We start from the raw sequence: 24,876 nt of genomic DNA on the forward strand, positions 1-24,876 counted from the left end.
ATAAGAGAGATGTCAGCAGCCCTGTTGTTTCAAGATCCTTTTGTCTTCTATGTGTGGTTTAAGTTTAAACAATTTTGGGCATGAATACAAACCCTAGAGTCACTGCTGGTTGCAGGCACCCAAAGACACCAAACCAGACCTGTCAAACGTGATCAGGAAGAGCAAGGGCTCCACATGGCACTGTGGCCTGTGGACCATTCGGGGGGGGCTTGTCCACTTAGTGGGGTCACTGTAGTGTGCACGTGGCACATATCTTATGCTAATTAATGCACAGTTTCCCTAAGCATGGACTCACAGTGCCTTTCTGTTGGGTAGTTCATTCCTTCTTCCAAGGGGAGAGGGGAGTCAAGACACACATCTCTGCTTTGGTACCTAAGCATTGTATTGGTACGTGAACATCTGCAGAGGGTAGTTCAGCATGTCTAACCTAGCAGCCTCCCTCCTTCCTCACAGAGCACCCACTCCCCTACTTACATGAGGAGCTAAAGCTACAGCATTAAAGTCAGAGATGCAAGCATCTCCTTGGCTCTTGGTGTTTCTGGAGTAGATTGTCCTCCTTGAAGTCACATTCTCACTTTTGCATGTTAACCTCCTAGCTTCAGGAGACTTGCAGTATGGGGAAATAGTACCATCTCAGCAGACAAAGTGCACAGAGCACAGAGTGTGACACAGGAGCGTGGCTTCTCAGAGAAGGGGCAAAGGTACATGTCACATGCCAACCAAGCTGTCTGCCCAAGCCCAGAGGGATCAGTGGTATTTGGGAGCTGACTGAGTACTTTGTTCATCAGCTGGGGAAAGAATTTTACATACAGAATCATGTTTTGTTTCATTTTCTGAAAACTGCAAAAAGAGCTCATACTGTGACTAAAGGCTCCCTCTTCTGTTTCTAGCTGCTATTGCACGTTTTCTTTAACATGCACAAATATGAAAGACTTAATCCAGGTTTCCTTGTGCTGTGCAAGTAGTTTTGTAATTCCCCATTTCAAAACACACATATATATCTGATGTTAGAGAAGGAGAAAGACTTAACAGATTATATTAAATATCCCTGCTAAGCTTGGGATCAGGGAAGCAGACTGCTAAGGAGAGATACAAGGCTCCTGGAGAGTATTATTTGAAGCAGGATATTCTCACGATATCTTCCAGTGTCCCTAATTTTTATTGGATCTAAACCACTGTTAAAACGAAGTCTTCTAAGCATAATCTTATCTGAACAAGAGGTGTTGTTTATCTCCTCTAATCCCAAGGTTTCTGAAATAGTATGACACGCAGAAGTTTATTGTCAGCGATAGCTGATTTTTCTCATAATTTTCGCAGCATCTGAGCCCACATGAAGTTTGCCATCGTGGAAATGTTGCTTCACCTGCAAATGTCTGGCTGTAACTTAATGCATGTTTACCACAGCCATTGTAACTACAAAAAACTTTGTGCTGGTAAGGATGGTGACTCAGGCCGCTTCACAAGAGTGGACTCAGGTAAGAAATAAATGTATTTCTTAAGTAAGGAACAAATCTTCTTTGCCCTTTGACCAAAGGCAGAGTCCCATTTGTACTGTTTTTCACCAGCCTTTCATCTTCCTCAGGAGTCGTAATACTCTTGCAAGATGCTGCATGTGTACTTCTGTTTGATGTCAAAGACAGGACTGAGGCTGGGATGCATCTCTCAAGCTGCAACCCATCATGTCAGGTGAGTAAGGAACAACTGAGAGTGCTGGACCTATGCCATCAGTGGGGCTACAACATCAGAGGAGATGGTGAGAGGATCTGCCTTTCATTTACCACAAACTTCTTTTGACAGTGAACCGAAGAATGAAGAATGGGGAATGCCTGGACTCAGTCCCCTGACAAAAAAAATCTACATACTTTGTAATACCATCCTTTAGGAGCTTTCCATGGGTCAGCCACATCTGTAATTTTGGTTGTTGGAAAGTAATTGTTCATTTGCTTTGTGAGTGGCATAATTTGACTTAGATAACTCTTACAATAAAAGACATCAATGCCTGTTATACTTTTTGTTTCAATGACCGCTAGAAGACAAAGCATGTCCATGTAATTAATAAAGGTACTATAATTAGAGGGCTGTACAAGTTAAGGCAGCAATCACTACTGATATGATACTGGTTTCTGCCATACTTCTGCCACAGTATGACTCCAAGGAGTCTTAACAGCCTCAGGATACTTACACTTTTGTACCAAAATGAGCATATTTAAGCACCCAACTCAACACAATGGAAACAAGATGGTAGCAGATACTTGCTCCTGAGAACCTGCCAGCCTTTTGTATCTGCCAATTACCCCAAGAAACAGAAAATCTCTAGGAAAAAGAGAGCAAGGAAGGATGCTGATATCATCATCATGCTTTTTAGTTCAGGGATGGCAGTGCTTTGTATTACCAAATGTACATCTGAAGTCTCATTTAATACCAGTCTCAGCATTTTTGTCAGTGTATTGCCCTGCTTTCTCTAGAAATACCGCAGGGACGATGAACTTTTAAACAACCTTTAAACAATGGCAAAAGAGTTAGTTTGGAAAAGACTTCTGTAAATATAAAATCTGATTTCACTCTAAAATCACCGCAAAAAAGGCAGAAAAATACATGCAGAGGAAATAAAAGCTTAAATTAAAGAATATTGCACATGATATCAGTCACTGACATTCTCCTTTTCATAGCTCAGAGTCTTTGGTCAAATATCTGAAAAGCAAATAACAGAAATTCATATAGTTCTGTTTATGAAGGAATTTCTTTTCACAGAGATATATGCCTCTTAAAGCTCACTGGAATCAGAGAGTTTGAATGCAACTTGTGCATCTCTGTGGCTGAGAAAGGGTTTAAACAGTGTTATGTGGCTCTTTGAAGTAAAGACAAGTCTTGCTGATCAAAGGTGGAATATTGTTCAATACAGCAGGGCGGAGATGAGAAGGAAGCTCTGTGAATGTAACACCAGCTCTTTCAAGGCTTTGTTATAGGGGTACTTGGAAAATGGGGTAGGAACAATAAAACATTAGTCATCCTTTTAGAAGGCAGCAGAGCAGTAAATGTCTAAGTCAATTTGTACAGGATCACTCTGTTTTCCACAGCAGACATGATGACTATTTTTAGTGGCACATAGACAAAGTAGATGATTGCTTTGCGGGCTTTCTATCTGTCAAAACTTTTACTCACCCATTTTAACTCACTTCAGTGATTTTATTCCAGCTTCTTTCCAAATTTTGATAACATATTTTAACCGTGATGTGTATTGGTTGAGTAATAGTTCTGCAGTCACTTGTGTCTACTTCTCTTCCAACATATATCTAAAGTCTTTGTTTTTACGCACTAGAGGTGTTCGCTGAAACCAGTTCTATTCAGACTGCTTCTGTGCATCTTAATATAGCACCCTTGAAAGTGAGCTAACTGATCAGCCACAAAAAATAGGCTTCCCATAGCAAGATCACGGGAAATGATGCACAACCTCATAAGAGAACTTCATGCTGCAGAGTGAGACCCAATGAGGTCTGCTGGAGATGAGGGAGTCCCTTCCTGCAAATGCAGGAGCTGAAAGGCTGCACAAATGTTATGCTCAGGAGGCACAGAAGCAAGGATAAAAGCAGCAAAGAGAAGTGAAACAGAGGGATCAGAACAACGCTCCATGGCAAGCACTGGCAGCCATTGTTTGAGCTGTGTCCTGTCCCTGGACAGTGCGAGTGCAAGTGCAAGTGTATTCTCTGTCACCATGTGGGGCTTACATCTAGCTTCTCAGCATCTGACATGCCAGGTGACATAGAACTGTGGAATGAGAGAGGAGAGTGTGTGATGGGGCTGTGAGCCAGGAGACCAACATGAAGCCCATGGGGGCATCACATTGTTCAACAGGAAGGAACCCCACTGCTGGCCAGTAGCTTGGATGAGGTACCTGCCAGGTCTGGTGGACCCAGGAGCTGCTGCTACTGCCCTGCAAAGGTGAGGGATGGAGGCACCACAGCAGAGTGGGGTATCTTGCTGGTAGACCTGAGTGTATCTGCACAGCACAGTGTTTCTCAGTTTTTCCTCCAAACAGAAATAAAGCATGCAGCCCCACATTCTAAGTAAACTCTAAGGTGTGAAGAGGAAATTATGCTTGTTGGCTTTCTCCCACTGTCTCAGCTGTTCTTGGTTTGCACATGCATGCAACATGTCTTTGGGCCATTTATGGTGTTCATTAAACTTGGAACAACCATCTAATTTCCTTGTCTTTTAAAGACAATTAAATCAATTGTACCTTAAGTCTGCCTCTAGCTCTTAACTTACATCAGCTTTTAACACTCAGGCTGGCTCCTGCTGAGACATGCTTTGCTCTTGTAGCGTAGGTACTGCTCCATTCCTAGTACTGTCAGAAGTTCACTTTTTCTAGAGCAGATCTCTCAGAGCAACTGCGGCTGTAATAGCCCTGAGAACGTCCAGGGAGGATTGCAAGCACATTCTGCTTTCAGTTTTGTTTTCCTATAACCTTGTCCTGGAGATTAATGTTTTGTCTACCTTGTGCTTTTTAATGAGTTTTCTTCCTATTCCAATATTACTGGGACAGCCATTTAAACCACACAGTTCTCTAGGAAAGCAGAGACTGTTTGTCAGAACTAGTGCTGGTCCTACATTACTGTTGTGAGTTTTTTTTTTTTTTTTTTTTTTTTCAGATAACATAAGAATATAGCTGGCTTTTCATGTCAGACAAAAGCTAGTTCTTGCCTCATAACCTGCTAGGAGCAGTGGCTGATGCTGCTATGTAGGAAAGAGGACTAGAGTTGGGCAAGGCTGGTATTTCCCTAGAATACCAACCCAGTCTCCAGTGATTTGTGTTTTGGAGATGTCCTGATGACACAAGCTTTTGTATTTAGTAGCTCTCAATAAGTATTTCCCAACAATTTCTCACAGCAAGCAGTTCTGCAGCTTAAAAATGTTCTTCTGCTTGTTTTGAACTAGGTTGGGGGGGGAGGAGGTCCCCTTATTTTTGTATGGAAAAGACCATAAATAATTAGTTCTTACTCACCTTCTTCATGCCACTCACGAATGTACAGGCTTCTTTCATATCCCCAGTTATGTCATTCTGCAGACTGAGATGCCTTGTGTATTTAGCTGTTTCTAGCACAGGACACATTTTTTTTTTCCTGCTCTTCTCCTTATCTCTTCTAATCCTGCCATACTGTTTGTAAGAAGAAGGTAAGAGGACCACCATGATGTTGAAGAAGTGGGCTTCCCTTGGATTTATTTAGTGGCATAAAACCACTTCTGTTTTTCTGTTTTCTATTTCTTTCCTAATTCTGTTTGTTTTCAGATTCTTACTGGACCAACATTTTCATTTGCAGTAACCCCAAGATCTCATTCATGAATCCTAATAGTCAACTTAATGCTCATAGCTGTGTACAAAAACCTGATTTTCCCCACATCACTTTGTATTTAGCTGAATTTGTCTGACACTGTATCACTCAGTTCTGTGAGGTCCTTCTGCATTCTTGACAGCTGGACTAGCTTCCTCTCTCTGTGTAGCTTTATATCAACAAAAGAACTCTATCCCGTCATTATTAATTCCCTTTCCCAGGTCACCATGAAAATGTTGAGTAGCACTGGCCCCAGGACAGATTCCCGTGGGACCCCCCACTGATGGTGTCGGTTCACTTGTAAAACGCAGTAATTTATTATTTATTTCCTGTCTTTCAGTTAGCCATTTACTGTGTGTCTTTTCCTTGTATCCCATGGCAGCCTAGTTTCTTTAAGAGTGAGGAATGCTTTCTGGGAACAAGGTGGACAGTAATCAAGGATGTCACCCATCATAGACTTCTTCAGGGAGCACCAGTAGGTTTGCGTTATGCCTCCTCTTTCCTTTTCCCCAGTGTACTGTGTTTAGTCATGTTCCCACCCTTCTGGTTTTCAGGCTGGTCTCTACCTCTTTACCAAATATGGACAGAAGACAATGTTCAGCAGCTCTCTGGATGCTGCCTGGCACATCTCCACTTGGTATTATACCTACCAGGTTTCTATGCTGTGGTCCCGAGACAGTTTTCAGCCAGCGGCTCCCATGGGTCATCCACTTTCAAGTTCCTCTAGGGGTCCGGAGTAGATACCGTCCAGTCCTGGCTTGTTACGGCTTGTTCTGAAGATCTGCCCTACAACATCTTCTACCTACACTTCAGTCTGAGACAGATCCTTCAGTATGTCGCTTTCTCTGTCCTGTTGGAACCTCTACAAACTCCACCACAGTGAAAACACATGCAAAATATTTATTTAGATTTTCTGCTACGGACTTATCTTTAAGCACTCCTGCTATACCCTGACCATCTACTGGCTCTCAATGCCCTCTTCAGGCTTCTTGATCCCATTGCATTTGGACAAGAAAATTCATGGCTATCTGCAAATTGTTCCTGTAACAGCTCTGGAGGAGATTACATTATTCTGGTCTTTTCTTCCATTTACCTTCCATTTACCTTCCAAACAGTGGCATTGGCCTTAAGTGCTTCTGAACTCTCTTTTTCACACAGCAGGTGATAAGTTTGGGATGCGTTATTAAGGACCATTAGTGGAATATACAGCCTGAATTCAGTAAAGTGTGTGCCTAAATCCCATTATTTTAACACTGACCTGTGTTAAGCACTTAAATTCACTGCAGAGTTTGTATCTCTAGCCAACAAGCTGTGAGCAAAGTGTATTTGTTTTCTTTGTATTTTTAAATGGTTTTACTTCTCGTTTGGCTTGTTGTTGATAATGCAGACCCTTATGCGGAGCTTGCTGTAGTAATGCAGTAGTGAAGCATCTACGTGTGTCCTGGAGCAGTCAGGTGGGAGTCTGTCTCCCTTGGGCACTGCAGCTTTGGTAGTCGTTGCTAGCATGAGATCTGGAAGCAGCAGTTCTTCAGCAGAACACTAAGGGGCAGCCCCAGACAAGAAGTTGTTTTCCTCATTTTTTTTTTTTATATACATACAAACTGAGAGAAAACTTTATTTGCTTCATTTTTCTATATTGATTGTCATGATTTAACCCCAGCCAGCAACTAAGCACCACACAGCTGCTTGCTCTCTCCTACCCCCTCCCAGTGGGATAGGTTTGAGAATCGGAAAAAAAAGAAGTAAAACTCATGGATTGAGGTAAGAATGGTTTAATAACTAAAGTAAAATAAAATATAATAATAACACTAGTAATTAAAATATAATAATAATAGTAATGAAAGGGAATATAACAAAAAGAGAGAGAAATAAAACCCAAGAAAAGACAAGTGATGCATAATGCAATTTCTCACCGCCTGCTGACCGATGTCCAAGCAGCAATCAGCCCCTCCTGGCCAACCGCCCCCAGTTTATATACTGAACATGACATTCTATGGTATGGAATATCCCTTTGGCTAGTTCGGTTCAGCTGTCCTAGCCATGTTCTCTCCCAGCTTCTTGTACACCTGCTTGCTGGCAGAGCATGGGGAACTGAAAATTTCTTAACTTAGGATAAGCACTGCTTAGTAACAACTAAAATATCAGTGTGTTACCAACATTATCCTCACACTAAATCCAAAACACACTGTACCAGCTACTAAGAAGAAAATTAACTCTATCCTGGCTGAAACCAGGACAGTGATTTAACATCAGCAGTGGCCAGGAATATTGAATCAAGTTGGTCTGGAGTGGTTTTTTTCCATTGCATCTTTTGGTAGGTATTTATTTCAGCCCTGGTAATAGGGAAGGTGAGTTTATTTGCCAGTTAGCTCAAGGTGGGCCCACTTGAGCACACAGCTCACAGACAGAGCAGAGAGGATGGAAAAGACGCAGTGAGCTCTGCATCTAGAGCCTCGGTGGCCACCCGCGCATCATGGCATGGCCTAGTGCATGGACAAGCATGTAGGGGCCTTTGCTGCTCAGAGACACTCTTTGACAACATTGAGCTAGTCACACCAGCCCTAGGAAACCCATTCCCAAAGTAATAGCTGCTGTGTGGATAGTTGTAGACCAGGAAGGAAGAACTGAGGCAGGAGTCACTCAACAGCCCACCCAGGACCAGGGAAAACCTGTGGAAGGTTTTCCTACCGCTACAACCAGGTAGGTGATTTGGTCACCACCCTGTGACACAGGATCACCCCTGCCAAGGAGGGGTCCTGAGGAGATTGAAGTAGACAGACGCCTGTAAAGTTGAAAGCAGATGACAGACGACCCTTTATTGCTAAAACACACTCATACTTATAGTCACGTATGCTGCAAAGTCACTGTACATGCACATAAGCATAAAATATGATTGGTTATATCAACACTGTACACACGCATAAACATAAGATATAATTGGTTATAGCAACTTAAACATGCGAAGCTTGTCTTAGTCTAATTGGTCAAAATAAACTGATGAATTGAGGGGTTTTGTGCCAAGTTCCCTTTATCGTGGAATGCGTACTTGTGTTCTTCTAATTGGCTTTATTATCATCTTTCTTTTTTTGTCTTCCTGTTTATTTTGTTCAAGATCTTCTAAAGGTGTCTGCAGTGCTCTTGCAACTGACGTTAGCTAAATATGTGTCCACAGGGTCCCAACAGTTATGAAGCATAACCTGAACCTAGCTGCAAAAACCTTGTGGAAGGAACTGGACATTGAAGTGAATTAGGATGAAGGCTGCTGCACATTGGTATGAGTTCAAATTAGGAAGACACATGAGTCGGTCAGAACCAGAATGTCTCAAAAGAGTGGATTTGCCTTACCCATCAGTGGATTTAACACAAAGGGAATTACCGTCCTGGCTTTGTTCAGCTGATGTATTGCCAAATGCTAGCTGTAACATGAGCTACCAAAGCCAGCTGGTGCTGGGTACATGTTCTCCGGTTATGGGGTGGGGGGGAGCAGCTCTGTAATGGGACCCACTGCTGCTACCTGAGGGAGAGCTGGCTTCCACTCTGCCTACACCGGCGTATTTTACACTATTTTGGTATCCTTCCTTGGTGTAGATAGACTGCATTGAAGTAATAAATGGCTTGGCTGATACACGGCTCAATAGATGCATCTGCTTCAGAGGCTTACGAGGAAGAAAGCATTGTATAGTCAGAATATCACTTCAAAATGCCAGTTTAGGGTTGACAAAGGCTTTCTAGGCTATTTTCCGGGTAACAATACATTCCTATACAACTCTATGTTGCCTTCACAGGCTAGTAACAGCTGGTTGCTCACAAAGGGATGAAATGGTGGCTGATTTTCTGGGAGGAGGAGAAGGGAGCGGTAGCTAGTAATCCAGATCAGTACCTCAAGTACAGACTACACTCCAATTTCTGCTCTGAATTAGTATCACAAGAGAAATGACCACTATGGGAACAAGCAGGGTTCAATGATCTGGACATTTCAATGAAAAAGTCATTTACATATTTGGAAAAAAAGTGTACAATCTTGTCTGAAACAGGACTCAGCAGAGAATGAGATCAGGATACAGTTCCGTTGGGCAGCCCTTGAAGTGTAACCCATTAAAAAAGATGCCTACAGAGTAAACCACTGAATTTAGGTGGTAAAAGCTATTAGCAAGAGCTTTAATAGCTCTTTGCTATTTTGCTGCCTGTGGGATCACTCTTGAAGATGTGAACTAGAACCTGTGGGGAAGGGAGACATGCATGATGTAAAGGGATAAATCTATCAACCATCCAGATACAGAAACAAAACACAAATGAAAACGCTAACAACCCTAAAAATGTACAAATGCTCATTATAACTTAACAAGAAATACTGGTTCAAATGTAAGTCTCTTATAAGCTCTTTAGTCTATATTAAAAAGCTCTTTAATCTAGGCTCTAAGCTAATGTAAGCTTTTTAGTGTATAGTATATCTGTCCTTCTGAGCCTTGCAGTGTTCCCTGTTGCTTCCCATCACACCTTTTGCCACTTTGTGGGTACAACATTGATTCAAAACACGTGCATCCCAAGAACAGTGTGAGTTTGGGAAAAATAAATAGTGGCAGGATGCGGGTGGGAGGCTGACTTGCCTTTCCCAGCACAATAATTATTTGTGAGAAAATATTCCCCATGTGCATTCTGGCAAATGTTGAAAACCAGATGCCCTAAGTAAGACATCCTCCCACTTACGCTGAGCAGTATTTTACTGTGGCTTAGACTGTCACTCTGTAGGCTGCTCTAGCTTAAAGGCAGCTTGTGTTATGTTGTCTCAAGAAGAGATCAAGGAAAAATCCTGGTGAAGAAGCCAAACATTCTCCTTCCCAGCTGTAGAGGAAGAAGGCTGCTGACCTATGTCAAGGGCTGACTGCCTTCACACAGGGCAGAACTGCTCAGTTTTTCAAGGAGAAGAGACCAGCGGTAAGTTTTTCTGCGGGTGATCTGACTGCCCTATTTCCACATAAGAGTGGAGGAGCAGTCCCGCAGAGCCTCCCAGCTCTACATTACCTCTACTTCTACATTACCCCAACTAAAATTAAAGGAATCAGTCACAGCTGGTTTGGTCCTTTCTCAGGTTTACAGGGCAAGGAACAACCTCTGCCTGTCTCAGCAGCCTCTGGTGAAATCAGATGGCTGACTCATTCTGTAAGCCTAGCATCTGTTACTGTTTGAGCAAAGATAGCAAAATTCAGCCCTATAGAGTATTTGTGCTTGCCAGGTGAAAAATCTGCCCTTCTGCTTCTAACAGCCATTGATTTTGCAGTGCACACTTTAATATTGAAATACTCATTAGAAGGGCACATCTGGAGCAGTCTGCAAGGGGGAAGCAGATAATGTGAAAGGGACACTAAAACATGGAGCTAGATTGGGCAAGTCAGGGGACAGGCTGCTTTCAAGTTTATTTTTTAGTTTGAGTGAGGAGCCAAGACTATTTGAAGGGAATTTATAGTCAACAAAGTCAAACTCTTCATGGTAGTGGTAGGCAGTGCAAAAAGGGCCAATGGCCACAACTGAAGCTTGGGATGCTCAGACTGTACATTAGGGTAAATGTCTTCCCCAAGGAGATAGTGCAGCACTAGAGCAGGTTACCCAAGAACTTGTGAAATATCCGTCCCTGGAGGTTTTCAAGATGTAACTAGACAAAGCCATGGCTGACCTGGTCTGGCATTGGTGATCATCCCATTTTGAGCAGGAGGTGGGACTGGGTGCCTCCAGAGGTGCCTTCCCACCGACACTGCCGTGATTTGGCAGGTTGTGATGGACAAAGTTTAGTCATGAATAAGGAAGGTACCAATCTTCACTGCAGTCATGCTGCAGTTCTGCTCCCTCTGTGAACCACGTCTGGTGCTGTTCCTGCGTGCAGCCTGGTGGAAACCAGAGTGCAGGGGAGGAGTCAGGTCTTGCCCTGATACAGAAGTGTTCGCAGGCTGTGTTGACTTTAATTATCTTCAGTGCCTATCAGATATCATTCAAAACCAGATTGTGATGGAGTTCTGGATGAAGTATTAGAAACAGTTGATTGATAATCATGAATTTTTGGTAGCCTCTGGGACCTGCCTTCACAGGAGTTAGGAGATCTCTGCTGTCACTGGAGCCACTGGCACAATTTCACTAGCCGGGGAGGAAAGGGATGGACCTCTTAACAAACAAGCTCAGTGCAGCCATCGCCTGTGTACATGTAATCCACTAGCGTGGAATAGAGAGTTTCTTACACATTTAGCTGGGGTGATAGTAGCTATTGAAAGAGACTGCACAGATTATATCACTGTATAAATTATTGAGCTGATGTCCTGGAGATGATAGAGGAAACCCTTGTTTCTTCTGTCCTGAGGATCGCAGCTCTGAAAGTTTACACCTGCTTCCTGAAAGTTGTATGTCCTGTAGACTCTGCTTAGATAATTAATTTGCAATATTAATCAGCCAGAAGATCAATGTAATATAGAGACAAACAGAAGGATTTTATACTTGTGTATTGGCTCAGCCATGGTTTTTTTCTGATTGTGAGTGAAACTGTTGTTGAATAAATGCCAAAAACACCCCAGTATTTTGGTGTTTATCTGGTTAATATTTCTAAGCAATAGTTATAAGCATTAGCGAATCCCAGGCTAGACATAGCCCTACATGGCTGTAGCTACCTAAGAGACTCCATGCTTTTTCTTAGCACCTGCAAAGACACAGAAAATGCCCAGGATCTGACTGGGAGAGCTGTGCTGCACCTGATGTCACCATGTTCTACTCCCACATGCTGCATATGGTCCAGCTAGATCTCTGTGCTTGCTGGAGTACAGGGGTTCCCTCTGTACAAAACTGGGCACCCACTAGCTATCCCCAAATAAAGAAAAGGTACAGAGAACAACTCTCCTCTGCAACTCTCCTCTGACTCCAGGAGAGGTTAGGTTCCTCTTTTTGCATGTCAACATTCCAGGCTGATTTCTGCCTGGACCTTTTCTAAAATTTACCTGAGCTTTGGCTCCCCTGTCCCTGGTGAGCACGCACGACCACAGTGAAGGGAGGTGAAGGCGTACGCCCTGTGTGGAGTATTGTACATGTCCGCAGGGACCTCTAACCAGAAGAGCCTGCCTACGGTTTCAGAAACACAGTGACTTCCCATATACCGCTGGGATCCAGCATTTTTATACGGCCCCCCCTTCCCTCCCGCTTCTTCCAGAGGCACAGCCAAGACCCCTCAGGTTGTGAAGACTTGTCACAACGGCACAGGTGGAAGAAACATCATGTCTGGAGCCAAAGGAGGGAGGCAGAGGTGTGGGCTGATATCTACTGTGGCACTCAAAATTACGAGTGCCTGGAGGCTTTCGGAGCTGAAAACAATGCCCATCTCATTCTCTTTCCTCCTGACTGGAACAAAAGAGAGAAAAAGCTGCAGCCGTGTGCCCTCTTGCTGTTTATCTGCACAGTTCTGCTCGCTAGACATGCGTGTGCAACCGGTGGAAGGCTTTATTGAGGGAAAGCAAACCCAAAGCAAGCAGTTTTCCATTTCATGTGGCCATCATGCAATGTGTGGTTATTTGGTATTTTGGGTGGTAAGTAGGCGCTACCATGGTGAAGCTGCTCTTTCTTGTGTCCCCCAGCCATCGCCCCCAGGGTCAGCGAGTCCCTGGGCTTGGGGCAGGGGAAGACTTCCTGAGGGAAGATCATTTCTTAAAAGAGAGATGCTGACTGCAGTTGTTGTGCAGGACTAATAAAAATTAAGCCAAGCCTGTTGATCAGCGCACACCATAATTTCAGGCATACCTTCCTCTGAAACTGGTTTCCTCGTTTCCTCCTGAGGACACATGTACCACAGCAAGAATTTCATTCAGCCAGAGCTAATGTTTTAGGCTTACAGAGACATCTGACAATAAAGGTAGATGTCTCAAGGGATTTGTGGCAAACTCGCCTATAAACCTACCCCTAGGTACCCCAGTATCTTTGAACACTGGCTGCCAGTGCCGAGGCATTTAGACTCTCAGCTGTAGAAGTGCAGAGAGACAGATTAGAAAGAGTTCTTTTGAAAATGGGAGAAAGTTGGTTTATACTGACTCAGTGATCGTTAGCATTTTCTAAGTTTGATCTTCAGGCCCCTGGATGGGCATATTTGTAAGAGGTCAAATGATAAGAAATATCTTGTATGGTCCACACACAGCCCTCTGCTCTGCCTAGTGAATATTTTAGTGTCCCATTTACAGTAAGCAGCTTCTATTGGACAGAGTAGGCAAATGCAGAGGGAAACAGAAGCCCCATCATCCTTGTGACAATTATACGTCTGTCTCTATTTGTGTAATCCACCCTCTCATCCTGATAAACAAGAGCCTCTGCAGGGGTTTTGAAAGGAAGGTGACCATTGCCTTCTGTGATATATTTTCTTGCAAACACCTCAGCTAGCCTGTAAAGCAGGTAAGTCTTAGCCTTTGCACAGTGATATGGTTCAGGACTCCAGTCTTACCTTGAATTTCATTCTGGATTTTTAATGTCTCTCCTGGGGTTTAATCAGCATAATATTTCCCTTTCACCTGATTCCTATTTTTAGCTATTTTTTTGAGTCAGCTACTCAACAACTAATTGCATTTCCATCTTTTTTCTTGGTGGTGCTTCCCTGTGTACCTTCTTACTGCATGCTTGACGAAGCAAACCCTCGGAGGTGCCTAGCTCAGATTTGTTTATTCTAGGTAATTTACAGGAAAAAAAGGTAAGCCCAAGCAAACATGACTGAATAAATTGAAAGCTGATGTTTCTATCATTACTACTGGTGACTTCCCTCTAACCACCTAAGAAACTGGTGTGGAGCCTTCTGTATAAATGTGCATCCCAGGTCATAACTTGGCCACAGTTATTTGTTGATCTCATTTTCTTGAGAAAACTTTTGAATGAACGGGTAGGAGGGTGTGCCTTCATTTTCCATGTTTTCGGTTTGGGGTATGAGAGATTTCCTTTTACAGCAGCTTTGCAAAATGGATGCACAGTAGATCACTTTCTTAAATAAAGTCATTCTTTTCTGTTTACCTTTTCAAAATAGTTGCTAGTGAGTTTGGGGCAATGTTTTATTTTATAACAGTCTAGCCTTGCTCACACACAGCTGACAGGATGGATCAACTGAAACCCCATTTTTTCAGTACCAGTAACAACTTCTCTCTTGAGCTAGCTCTCCAACACTTCCCTGAGACTGGCCTTTGGTTTGGCTCCTGTGCAATGTCGCTAACTCTGGGTCTTTGCCCTGCAGCTCTCCTGCTCACTGTTATGTCCACACCGCTGGAGGACGCAATGGTCACCTTGATCAGGATTTTCCATCACTACTCTGGCAAAGAAGGAGACAGATACAAGCTCAGTAAAGGAGAACTCAAGGAGCTCCTCACCAGTGAGCTCACTGACTTCCTTTCAGTAAGGTGCAGCTCCTGAACCTCTTGAGTTACTGTTTCATGGGCAGGATAAGCAGCTATCCAAGTGTTCAGAAATAGCATCTCCTTCTGCAAGGCACATCCTGCCACAGCTTCTCAGATGACAGTTGTCTTTGTGGAGCCAGACAGAAGGAGATGAGATCAAATGTCCTGTTTGAGAACCGTGTTTTCAGAGGGTGGTCCAGCCCTGGTGCCCTGCCATGTGCCACCAGTGGCAGAGCTGTGTACCTGTGCACTGCTTAATCATCTGCACTTTTGAGCAGGAGGGCAAGGGCAGCCTAGCAGCAGTAGCAAAAATCAAAGCTAAATCAGGCTTTAATCAGTTTTTTGTTTATTAATTTTTAATAATAGGGCATAGATAAGTCCTTCGAAGAATTGAATCCAGCAACCAGTTCTCATGAGACAAGAAAGTAGCTTGTGCACAATGGCCACAGACACAGTACAGCTGCTTGTGTGCCCCACAGAGAGGTGCTAAGAAAACCCTTTCGGCGATAAGTTGCTGATCTGAATATCTCGTTGCATGTTTGTTATGTTCTGCATAACACAGTGTGGATGCTTTTTACGGCATAATGACCAGATACATAGATGTTTTCCTGTATCCTCTTAACTCTAAAAATTGTTGTGGACCCTATCACCACCAGCAGGATTTCCTTGAGTTGGATTTTCTTTTAATCTTGGCTATTGTTTTATTATTACGAGATTCACTGTTCTTACTCCTACTGAATAGGATGTGTTGTTTGCTAAGTAGAGATCTTCTGAACGCGATGAATGGATGTATAACATGACCACTTATGAATAGCCTGTTGAAAATCTAAGTACTGTTTGATAAGGGATGATACAGAGAAATGCACATTATAGATCCACCTTGTCAAAAGAAATCAGTTCTCAGTAGCTCCTAAAATCTGTTTGATTCATTTCAGTGCCTATTTAGTACCTGTATTCCTTCTAAGAGCTGCTCTGTCTTCAGTTTCTGTTGCTGTGCACTTTTGGGACCCCAGACCTACGTTTTTAATGCTGTGGCTATTGGTATATTACTATTCAGGTGCATACTTCATGCAGCCTTTTATTTAATAGCACTGGGGCTTGTGACATAGCAGTGGGTTGCACCGCTGAGTATGTCAGCATTACGCATTCAAGATCCGCACAACTTAGTCACTCTTCTTTCTCTTTAGGGCCAAAAGGACCCCCTTCTGGTTGATAAGATTATGAAAGATCTGGACTCCAATAAAGACAATGAAGTGGATTTTAATGAGTTTGTCATTCTGGTTGCTGCTTTGACTGTGGCATGTAATGATTTCTTCGAAGAACAGCTAAAGAAAGAGGGATTTTAAAAATGCTCAATACAATCAATCTCCCAGCCTCAAATGTGAGCAAAACATGCCTAGTTAGGTAGCCCTCATCAGCGTTTAGTGAATGCAAACCATCATCTCTCCAGCTGCTACTGCTGTAAGATACTTACAGAGCAGATCAGCAACTGGTGTAAGCTGGGCCAAAGCCAGTTTACACCACTTGAGGTTTGGCTTTTAATATTTTCAGTCTTTGCACTGCATGCATCTGTAACATGCATTCATCAGTTTCCCAGGTCAAGGATTTAGGGTGGCAGATCATTTGGCAGGAGTTGATCCTTCTATTTCTTAAATGTCAGTGGGAAGTAAAAGGTGCAGGAATGTTCCTATATACTTTCTGAATTGGAAAATTTGGAATGAGACATCAAACTTGCAATTTAGTTTTCAGTCATTCTGTAACAACCATATTTTTGCAGCTCAAAAAGAGCAGCTTGTTTTTTGCTCAGCTCTGCTTATTCTACAACCCTTTTTAGATGCTGCTCTGTACCTTCCCACACTCTCATATTTCGGACGTCTTCACAGCTGTCTCCTGCCGCCTGAGCAGACAGTACCACTTGCCATTGTTATAGGTTCATTTCCCCCACCTCCCCAGCTTCAATTTTGTTGTGTTGGCATTACTACATCCCAGTAGTCCACCTCTTCATTTGGCATAAATGAAGTTATTCATATGGTAAATTATTCAAATACATAGAAGATTTAGTCAGCAAAGTGATCTGAGGGCTGGTGGAAGGACTGGGTCTCCAGGGAAAATGTAAATGCCTTCTGTTTTCACTGTTCTCTCAACCTTAAGAGGACAGCTTTTAGAGGACCACTTGTGGGGGATTTAATGACAAGATCCTGGGTACAGCTTTGTAATAGGAGTCATCTTATGGAACAATGATTTCATCTCACACTGATCCAACCCACTGCGTGGAAGAGGTGCAAAAGGAGCAGTAGGACCCCATGGTCAGGCGTGGAGAGAGTAGGACAATCCCTTTCAGTGCTAATCTGCTCTTGGGTTGCATTAAGAGTACTTCTACACTCCTGTTCGAACTAAGCATACTTCCAAAGCCCTGCAAATCCTCAGCAGCAGGGTGTCGTGGCTTTTTTCTTGCACAGAGAGCTCTCTTTGTTCCTTGTTATTTTGTTGGTAACTTCGAACTATAATAAAAGACATCCAAATTAAATGAAGATTTTCTGTTTGTGTAAGAGGTTAATAAAAAAACATCCCTTAATGAAGATGTATCCTGCTAGGCAACATGTGAAGAATTCTTTTCTCTTGTCTCTCCTCCCCAGACCACTGGACATCATTCAGTAAAGACTATAATATTTGTATAAAATTATATATCATTAAGAAGATGTAGTTCATTATAGGAAGGGGATTCTACAGAGTCTAATAAATATAACAAGGGGCAGACATCATCCTAAGAAAGGGGCCACCACCAAATGATGTTATCCTAGAAAAAAGGAGATTTTGTGATGGTGGCAGAACCACAATGTGCTGCCACTTTATCTCTTTGGTGACAGAAGTTATAGAGGATTTGCAGATCTGCTAGGGGAACACAGCAAAAAGTATTAAAGTAAAACTGACAACAATTGCACAACTTTTTGCCCCCTGAAATGTCATGCACCTCAATATCATGGCAGTTGTTGGACCAGGATGGCAGGAGTATCAGCCAGAAGAAGGCTGCTTTTATGGTTCCCCATAGGCCCTGCAGACTGTTTGTGGTCTCCAAGCCTATCCCCCTCCTCCAAGGGGAAGGGAGTGAAAAGCAGCTTAAAGCTTCAACCCCAAGCTAAAAGGAATAAGACTGTCCCAGTAAGGACCAGTTTCTTTATTATGACTTTTGAGCAAGAGACTTTTTGGAAACAAGCTCCAGAAAGTTCATAAACCCTCTGCTCATCCCTGATGAACCCCATGACACATAGCAACCCATGTGCTGAGAAGAATTACGCTAAGTCACAGCTGGTGGCAGCAACATGCCCCGGGGTCAGGCAGCGAGAGCTGCTGCTGTGATGGAGAGGGTCAGCAGAGCCATCTCATCAGCTGAATTTACTAGGGATTGAGTGCAGCCTAATTCCTCTGTGGAAGGGGCTTGCTTGCACACAAGCTATGGGTGAATCAGAGGAGAATGACTCAAATGATCTTTATTCCAACAAAAGTTTTTTAAAACCTCGTAGATCACCTTTTTTGCCTTGGCAGGTTAGATTTTTCTTATTGCTGTTTTAACTGCAAGGACAGCTGTTAAATTCTATCAGCTTTAAAGAAGAAAACTTCTTGCACAAAGACTGGAGAACAAGCAGAAAAGGAGGAAAATGCTACACAGCACATTCAGATGCTTAAAAACACAAAGCCTTGGCACAATTTGGGGTCCTGGGGTAAGAGACTTGCCATCCTAATCTTGGGCTAACTGTGGGCTGACCTACTTCACCAGGGGGTCATTCCTCTGCTGTCCCTCTCCCACAGAAGCCAACTAGTGCTGCATTAGTAGATACCACTTCCAAGAAAGATACCTGACGATCACCTAGAAGTTTTGAATTGCCTCTGAACCAGAAAAAGCTGTGAGCAATCATCTTTTCTGTAAGTAATCCTCAGGAAGGAGAACTGCATTGAAGCCACTTACACTGTCTGTGCAAGAGAGCGCTTGCACAGCCAACCTCACTACAGCCACTTTGTCCTGCAGATGTGAACATTTGGTTTTCAGCTTCTTTCAGAAGGGAAAAATTCTCCTTCAGACATGAAGGCAGTACTTTTTTCTCGCTGTTTACTGACACTTTCCCTGCTGACTTCGAGTTTGCCTGTAGTTCATGAATCTAGGAAGCACTTCGAAGTTTTACATGCAGAGGAAGCTTGCTGTGTGGCTTTCACAAAAGTCCCTCAGTTTTAGGAATGATGTCTAATTAAAGGCATTTTTTTCATTTGTCTTATCAGACTGTCTGAAAAATCAATAGAAAATTGAACACCACAAAATGGCCTAATATTTTCAAGTTACATTAAAGACCAATAAAAATATAGCGATGCCAGACAAGATCTTTTCTAGCTATTGTGACGTTTTGCCTGACATCTAAAAAGCAGATTTTCAGAAGATAGATGATATTATCTTGAAAGCTTCAACCTCTGCCATTTACTTTTATTTCAGTTCATAAGAGACTTGAAGTGCCAGTGCAACTGGCTACACCAAGCTTGACGCACTATCGGTAAATAAATTTATAACCTATGGTTCTCGAAGAGCTGTGTATGACACCACCATGATGACAAGTGGTTTGCGATGGAGCTGTCCCTCCAAGCTCTGACTTACCAGCCAGATCCACTAGGAAGGCATCACCTTTTTCACTCTACAGCAGTGTAGATGGTGTCAAGCGCAACGGGATAATCATCGTCCTACAACATCAGTTCCTCCTGGTAAAGATGAGAAACAAAGTTGCTTGGAATTGTGGGAAGGGGGAGAGAAGTGACACTAGGAGATCCCTACATAAGAGCAGCCAAAAATGTCATTAATTGCTTTCCACCAAATGCCATTCAAGAAAGAACTGAAAGTTATTGCATGTGATGGTTTGATATTTATGGACACAAATCTGGTGCTGCACTTGCAGGGATGACTTGAATACATGGAGTATATATGCTAATGTGCACTCACTAGCAAAGGAAATCCAGCATCTCCAAAGCCTGTCACGAGTGCTGGACAGGTGCAGAGCAGCACATGCAACGTGTGACGCAGCCCAGAGCTGCTCAGGGTGGCACAACAGTACAGGAGTTTGACGTGGCTGCCTGTTTGGTCTGGGAAATTCTGGATGGGTTTGCCTTTCAAATCCTGATGGTTATTAGTGCATTTACTTCTCAATCTTGGCACCCTGACACACAGGCTGGCAAACTCCCTGGGCTGTCAGTGCAGTGCCTGCTCTGTTCAGGCGTGCACTCTTTTCCCTTAGTGAAGCAGGTATTTCCTCCTAGGGCAAAGCCTCCAGGGCCAACCCCACCACAGCAAACACTGCCATGGGTGCATGGCCACAGCAACGTGGTGGGTGTACACAGTGTGCGTGGGATGGTCTGTATCATCTCAAAGCCCAGTGCAGGTACCTCAGTGAAGCACAGCTTCATGATATCCCAAGCAGCCAGGTGAAAGGCAGGGACACCTTCCACTAGACCAGGTTGCTCAAAGCCATGTCCAACCTGGCCTTGAACACTTCCAGATCCACCCCTGGTCACTCAGCCATCCAAGGCAAAGCCCCTTTCCAGGTTCCATGCTGCAGCATAAAGCAGAGCTTGGCCAGGAGGGAAACTCTCAGGGACAGCCCAGAGCCCATCATTCCAGCTCAGTATCACACAGAAAACATTCACCTCCTCTCTGCTTTCAGCCCTGAAGAAGTTGGGTAAACGGTCAAACACAAAACTTGCCCCTGAAATCAGATTAATCTATATAAAGGTTTTTGACTGGCAGGAAGATTTGTTAGACTGTGATGTGATGTCATGTGCATGTCTAATAAGGGTTTTGATTGACAGGCCAACAATTATTAGATGTGACTTTAGGGATAATTAAGTCTGTTGAACAGCACTGTATTATTTGAAGAAAAAGGGGGTCACATTTTCAATTTTATCTTTCTTCTGTCACATGATAGGGCATGAGAGATAACGTTTCATTTATAATCTGGTAATCTGTTTTCTAAGCTAGCTCCATCCACGTCCTTTCCTCTGAGTTGAGGTATGATGGGTTACAGGCTCTACACAGCCATGAGGGAGAGCACATGAATGAATTCCACCAGATACATTATAAAAAAAAAAACCCAAACCCCAAAACAAAACAAAACAGAAATACCCCCCCCAAAACTTGTCCATTTTAAATACCAACTCTCAGCCACCTGCAATCAGTTGTGTACAAGGGACAACTCCCAAGGAAGAGAACTGCAGCTGCATCCACTTATTTTGCCATGACAAGTAGATTCTCATCTGATGTAAAAGGACAGACCCTATTGCACTTATTGGCATAATTTTGCAACAGCTGAGGACATGTGCTTGAGACTTTAAATTAGCCTTCAATGATAAGCTGTGTTTCTGTTAGCTGGTTGGCTAAATAAGGACATATTTGTAAAATTGCAAATGTTGCAATAAGGCAGTGAAGAGGAAGACAGGAGGAGTGGTTGCTCAGAGCACAGGTATTTGGAGGAAAATTAGTGGAAAATGCTCCTGTGATACATCTGCTTTAAATTCTAAGCTGTCTTCTCAGGTCCTGGTTGACTTCATGGGTTGCAGAGCAAACTGTCATAGCGTAGCTCTCACACCTTTCTGTGGAGTCTGCCTTAAACCCCCATGTATTGGTCTGACTCCACATTCCCAGCAGTTGCATGAACCCAGAAAAGTGCTATGTGGAAACACAGAATAAACCTACACCAGGAAAAAACCTATAGGTAGAACACTTTGCAAAGAGCAAAAAGCAACTGAACCACCCAGAGCATTAGTTAAGGTTGTGTTTTGGGAGATGAATAATGGCGAGAAGTTGAGAATGCTGCAGAAAGATGCATGGTGCCTAGCTCCAGCTGGGGACATTGAGTGGCAGCAGCAAATAGGTCCCTGTGGCTGAGCAAAGGATGGCTAGATGAGATGCAGGGTTGAAGAGCTCCATCCCATTAAACTATTAATGTCTTGGCTAGATGAAACCAAATGAGCTTGCACTCATGACCTAACTCTGCAGTTTTCACTCAGGGAAAATTTTTAAATTCTTTTTGCTGCCCCAGGAATAATATTATGTGAAGGGGAATCATCAGCTTTTCAAAGCCAAGTACGGTTTCTGTTTGAAATCAAAATGCCCGTTGGCACATCTGAGGTAAAGGTGGTCTGTGACATTGCTGTCAAAGTTGAAGCTGTCGTTAGACTTCAGGAGGCTGAAAAATGCTGACTAGTTGATATCAAAGTCCTTAAATGTTTATGATTTTTACACTGACACAAAATATTTTAGTACTTTTACTTAAAAGTGTTTGGAGTCTAACTGATCAAAGTGTTTGGCACTGCAGACTGTACGGTACGAAGGATAACTGGTAAGGAATCACATGCATGTGAAAGTAAAGGACTAAGTGGTAGGACCAGTTGAAAGGATAAATATACCACTATGCTGGGTATGCTGGCATCTCTTACCTGAGTCATATTGATTAGTTGAATAGTGTAACACTCCACAGTGTTTCTGAAATGGGCCCATTACTGTGATGTCTAACACTATCAGAGACAATCGTGTTGAATCATTTTTTTCCTGGATGAGAAAGACTCATTCTAGGATGTAGTCACGTCAGCTGAGGCATACTTGTCCTTGCATAGGAAAAATGTCTTACAATATTACTTATCAAAGTGGTGCTTCGTTAAAGATGAAGTTTGTTCTTCATAGTGATGCAGACCTAAATGAAATTTGGAATGTGATGTGTAAATACCAAGACTTCTCAACATATCTGAAGATTATATTCTGTATAATAAAGTGAACTCAGCATTGAAAATAAAGTGACAAATGTCCTAGTAACCCAGAGTTGAACAGGGAATTTGGGACAGGAGGAACAGGAGCTGTTGCTTGGGGCAGGGTCACTGGGAGAAGACTGCAGAGATAGAAGAGGCTGCAGCAGCCTCTGCAGATCCAGCAAAGGACCTGACCTGGGCCACGAGGGATATGCCTCCAAGCAAAGTCCAACTGCAATAATTGTGCCATGTTTTGGAAATGAGACTGTTCTTTTGCAAGGGCACTGGGACTGATCAGAGCAGCCACTGCAGTCAGCAAAGGCAAATATGACCCACTTTTGTCCATAGACATGGACAGAAGGAGGCATCTACCAAGGTGCCTTGCCTGGGCGTCATGCTGACAACCTGCGTGTGGCTCTGGTGTTGAGGTCTTCCTGCACCAGCTCTCAAGAGCGGGGGTACTGTTCGGGGGAGCCACAGAGAAGGCAGGCCCAGGCTAAATTTAAACAGCTCAGCAAAAGTCCAGCGCCTCTCCTAATGCCACAGCGAAGGCAGGCGCCTTTGCTGGTCACCCCTGCCACCCCGTCTCTTCTCTTCTTCCTGGGAGAAAACTTTTCTCTGCTACCACTTCTTGGACCTGACTGCTTTGTGTAGACACTGGGTTGAGTCACAGGCAGAGCTGGTAGTGATAACCGCCCTCAGGGTAATCTTGGCATCTGAATATAATGTTTGCTTGATTATTTGTAACGTGCTAAACTCTGAGCTTCACAGTGCTATCTCTTATTCAATGCCGTAAATAGTGTTAATGCAACACTTATCATCAAGCCTGCATGATGCTGATAGGCTTTCAGTTCATAAATCACATGCGTTTGTGATTTCTCTAAACCACTCAACATGACAAATCACACATCTCTTGTGTCAAACTTCCCAGAGTTAACAAGCTACGCTTACTTCACCTTACAGAAAGTTCAGCTCTATTTAAAGCCAATTTAGACACACACAAAGAAGTAATAGAAGTGTCATTACAGAGAGATGTATGGCAAGGCTTGGAAGAGGCTGGGCTCAGGCTGGCTCATGGACTGTTGGGAAACCCTCCTGATGCTGAAACTAACACAAGAGTAAAGGAATCGAGCACAAAAATGTGATCTCAGACTTGGTGTTTCTGCTGTTAGGAACGTTCTCTTCCAGCTGTCTGGGTTGCATTCCTGTAACAGGAGCGTATCAAACCGCGGGCAGGGCCAATTTAGTTACTTTAGTCCTATTGAAACTCTACCTCTCCTATTGTATGTCCATAGCCTAGCTGCTTAAACTGTGTTTCCAGTAGTTAGCCAACATGTTTTGTAGAATGGGTGGCTACCCATCAATAACTCCCATGGCAACAACAAAACTCATTTCTCATATGCCACAACAGTCCCCAAATATAGTCATGATCACAGCCACAGCTACAGTCCCAAGCAATCTGGCAGTTGCTGTTTCGGTCCTTCAGACAACTGGGGCTTTGGAGATGTTAATAACCTCCACATTTGTTTTCCTGGGTCTGTGCTATCGGTTTCCTCCTGGCTGGGTCCTGGGCAGGGCAGTGACCCATTGCAAGGATGCAGTGGTGAGTGTGCATGCTGGATACATAGTGTGATTTGGCAGCTGGTATCTTGAAAATTAATTTGCCTTTATCAACAATGATAACATGAAGCATGGTGTAACCCCTTAGTGGAGAGGCGACCTGATGGTTACTGATGGCATGTGGCTGCAAAGTCCCTCAGGACTGACATGAAGTATTCGTATTCGGTAAGGGTTTGCGAGTACTGAGTGCGGTTTTAGTTACCCCAGTGTTTTCTGTGGTGACTTATGGGATGAGGGAGCTGGACAGAAGCAGGAGCTCCATACACATTTGGCTCTAGCTTCTTGATCTCTCAGACAGTTTTTGAAGCAAAGCCTTGTATGAGTGTATCGAGGATATGGTTTCCTAATGACCTCCAGGGCTGCGGTTTGCCATACAGCCTCCCCTTTGTTTCCTTTTCTGTGTTGTTATTTCCGAGCAATAACTGGTCACTAGCATGCAATTTAGCAAGGACAGGACCAAAAATTTAGCCCTCACTGTAGGATTTGTGACACTTCAGAGCCACTACATTTCCTTCTCACCTTAATCTGGGCAAATTGATCCCACTGTTCAGGAATAATATACTGAAGGATTTGCAACCAGTTGAAAGGCATACGTGTATAATAAAATACAAGTGATGTGCAGCAGTCAGCTCCCCTGCAAAGACAGAAACATTGGTGTCAGACCTGCAGCCACACAATATAAAGCAAGGACTGGGTAGTACTATGTCTCCCAGACACTGTGGGGCAAAGGAAAAGCTAGTCCCTGAATTCATTCTGAGTTA

At 43.4% G+C, this 24,876-nt stretch overlaps 1 protein-coding gene across 1 annotated transcript; it reads left to right on the top strand.

The window, feature by feature from the left end:
- Positions 1 to 1,439: 1,439 nt before the first annotated feature.
- On the top strand, positions 1,440 to 16,068 carry S100Z (S100 calcium binding protein Z). Its single transcript, XM_049795763.1, is given in 5 exon segments — positions 1,440 to 1,475; positions 13,653 to 13,698; positions 13,701 to 13,739; positions 14,563 to 14,720; positions 15,910 to 16,068. Coding segments are annotated over 5 exon segments (438 nt in total).
- The last annotated feature ends 8,808 nt before the right edge of the window (positions 16,069 to 24,876 follow it).

Source organism: Accipiter gentilis, chromosome Z, assembly GCF_929443795.1.
Source record: "Accipiter gentilis chromosome Z, bAccGen1.1, whole genome shotgun sequence".
NCBI lineage: Eukaryota > Metazoa > Chordata > Aves > Accipitriformes > Accipitridae > Astur > Astur gentilis.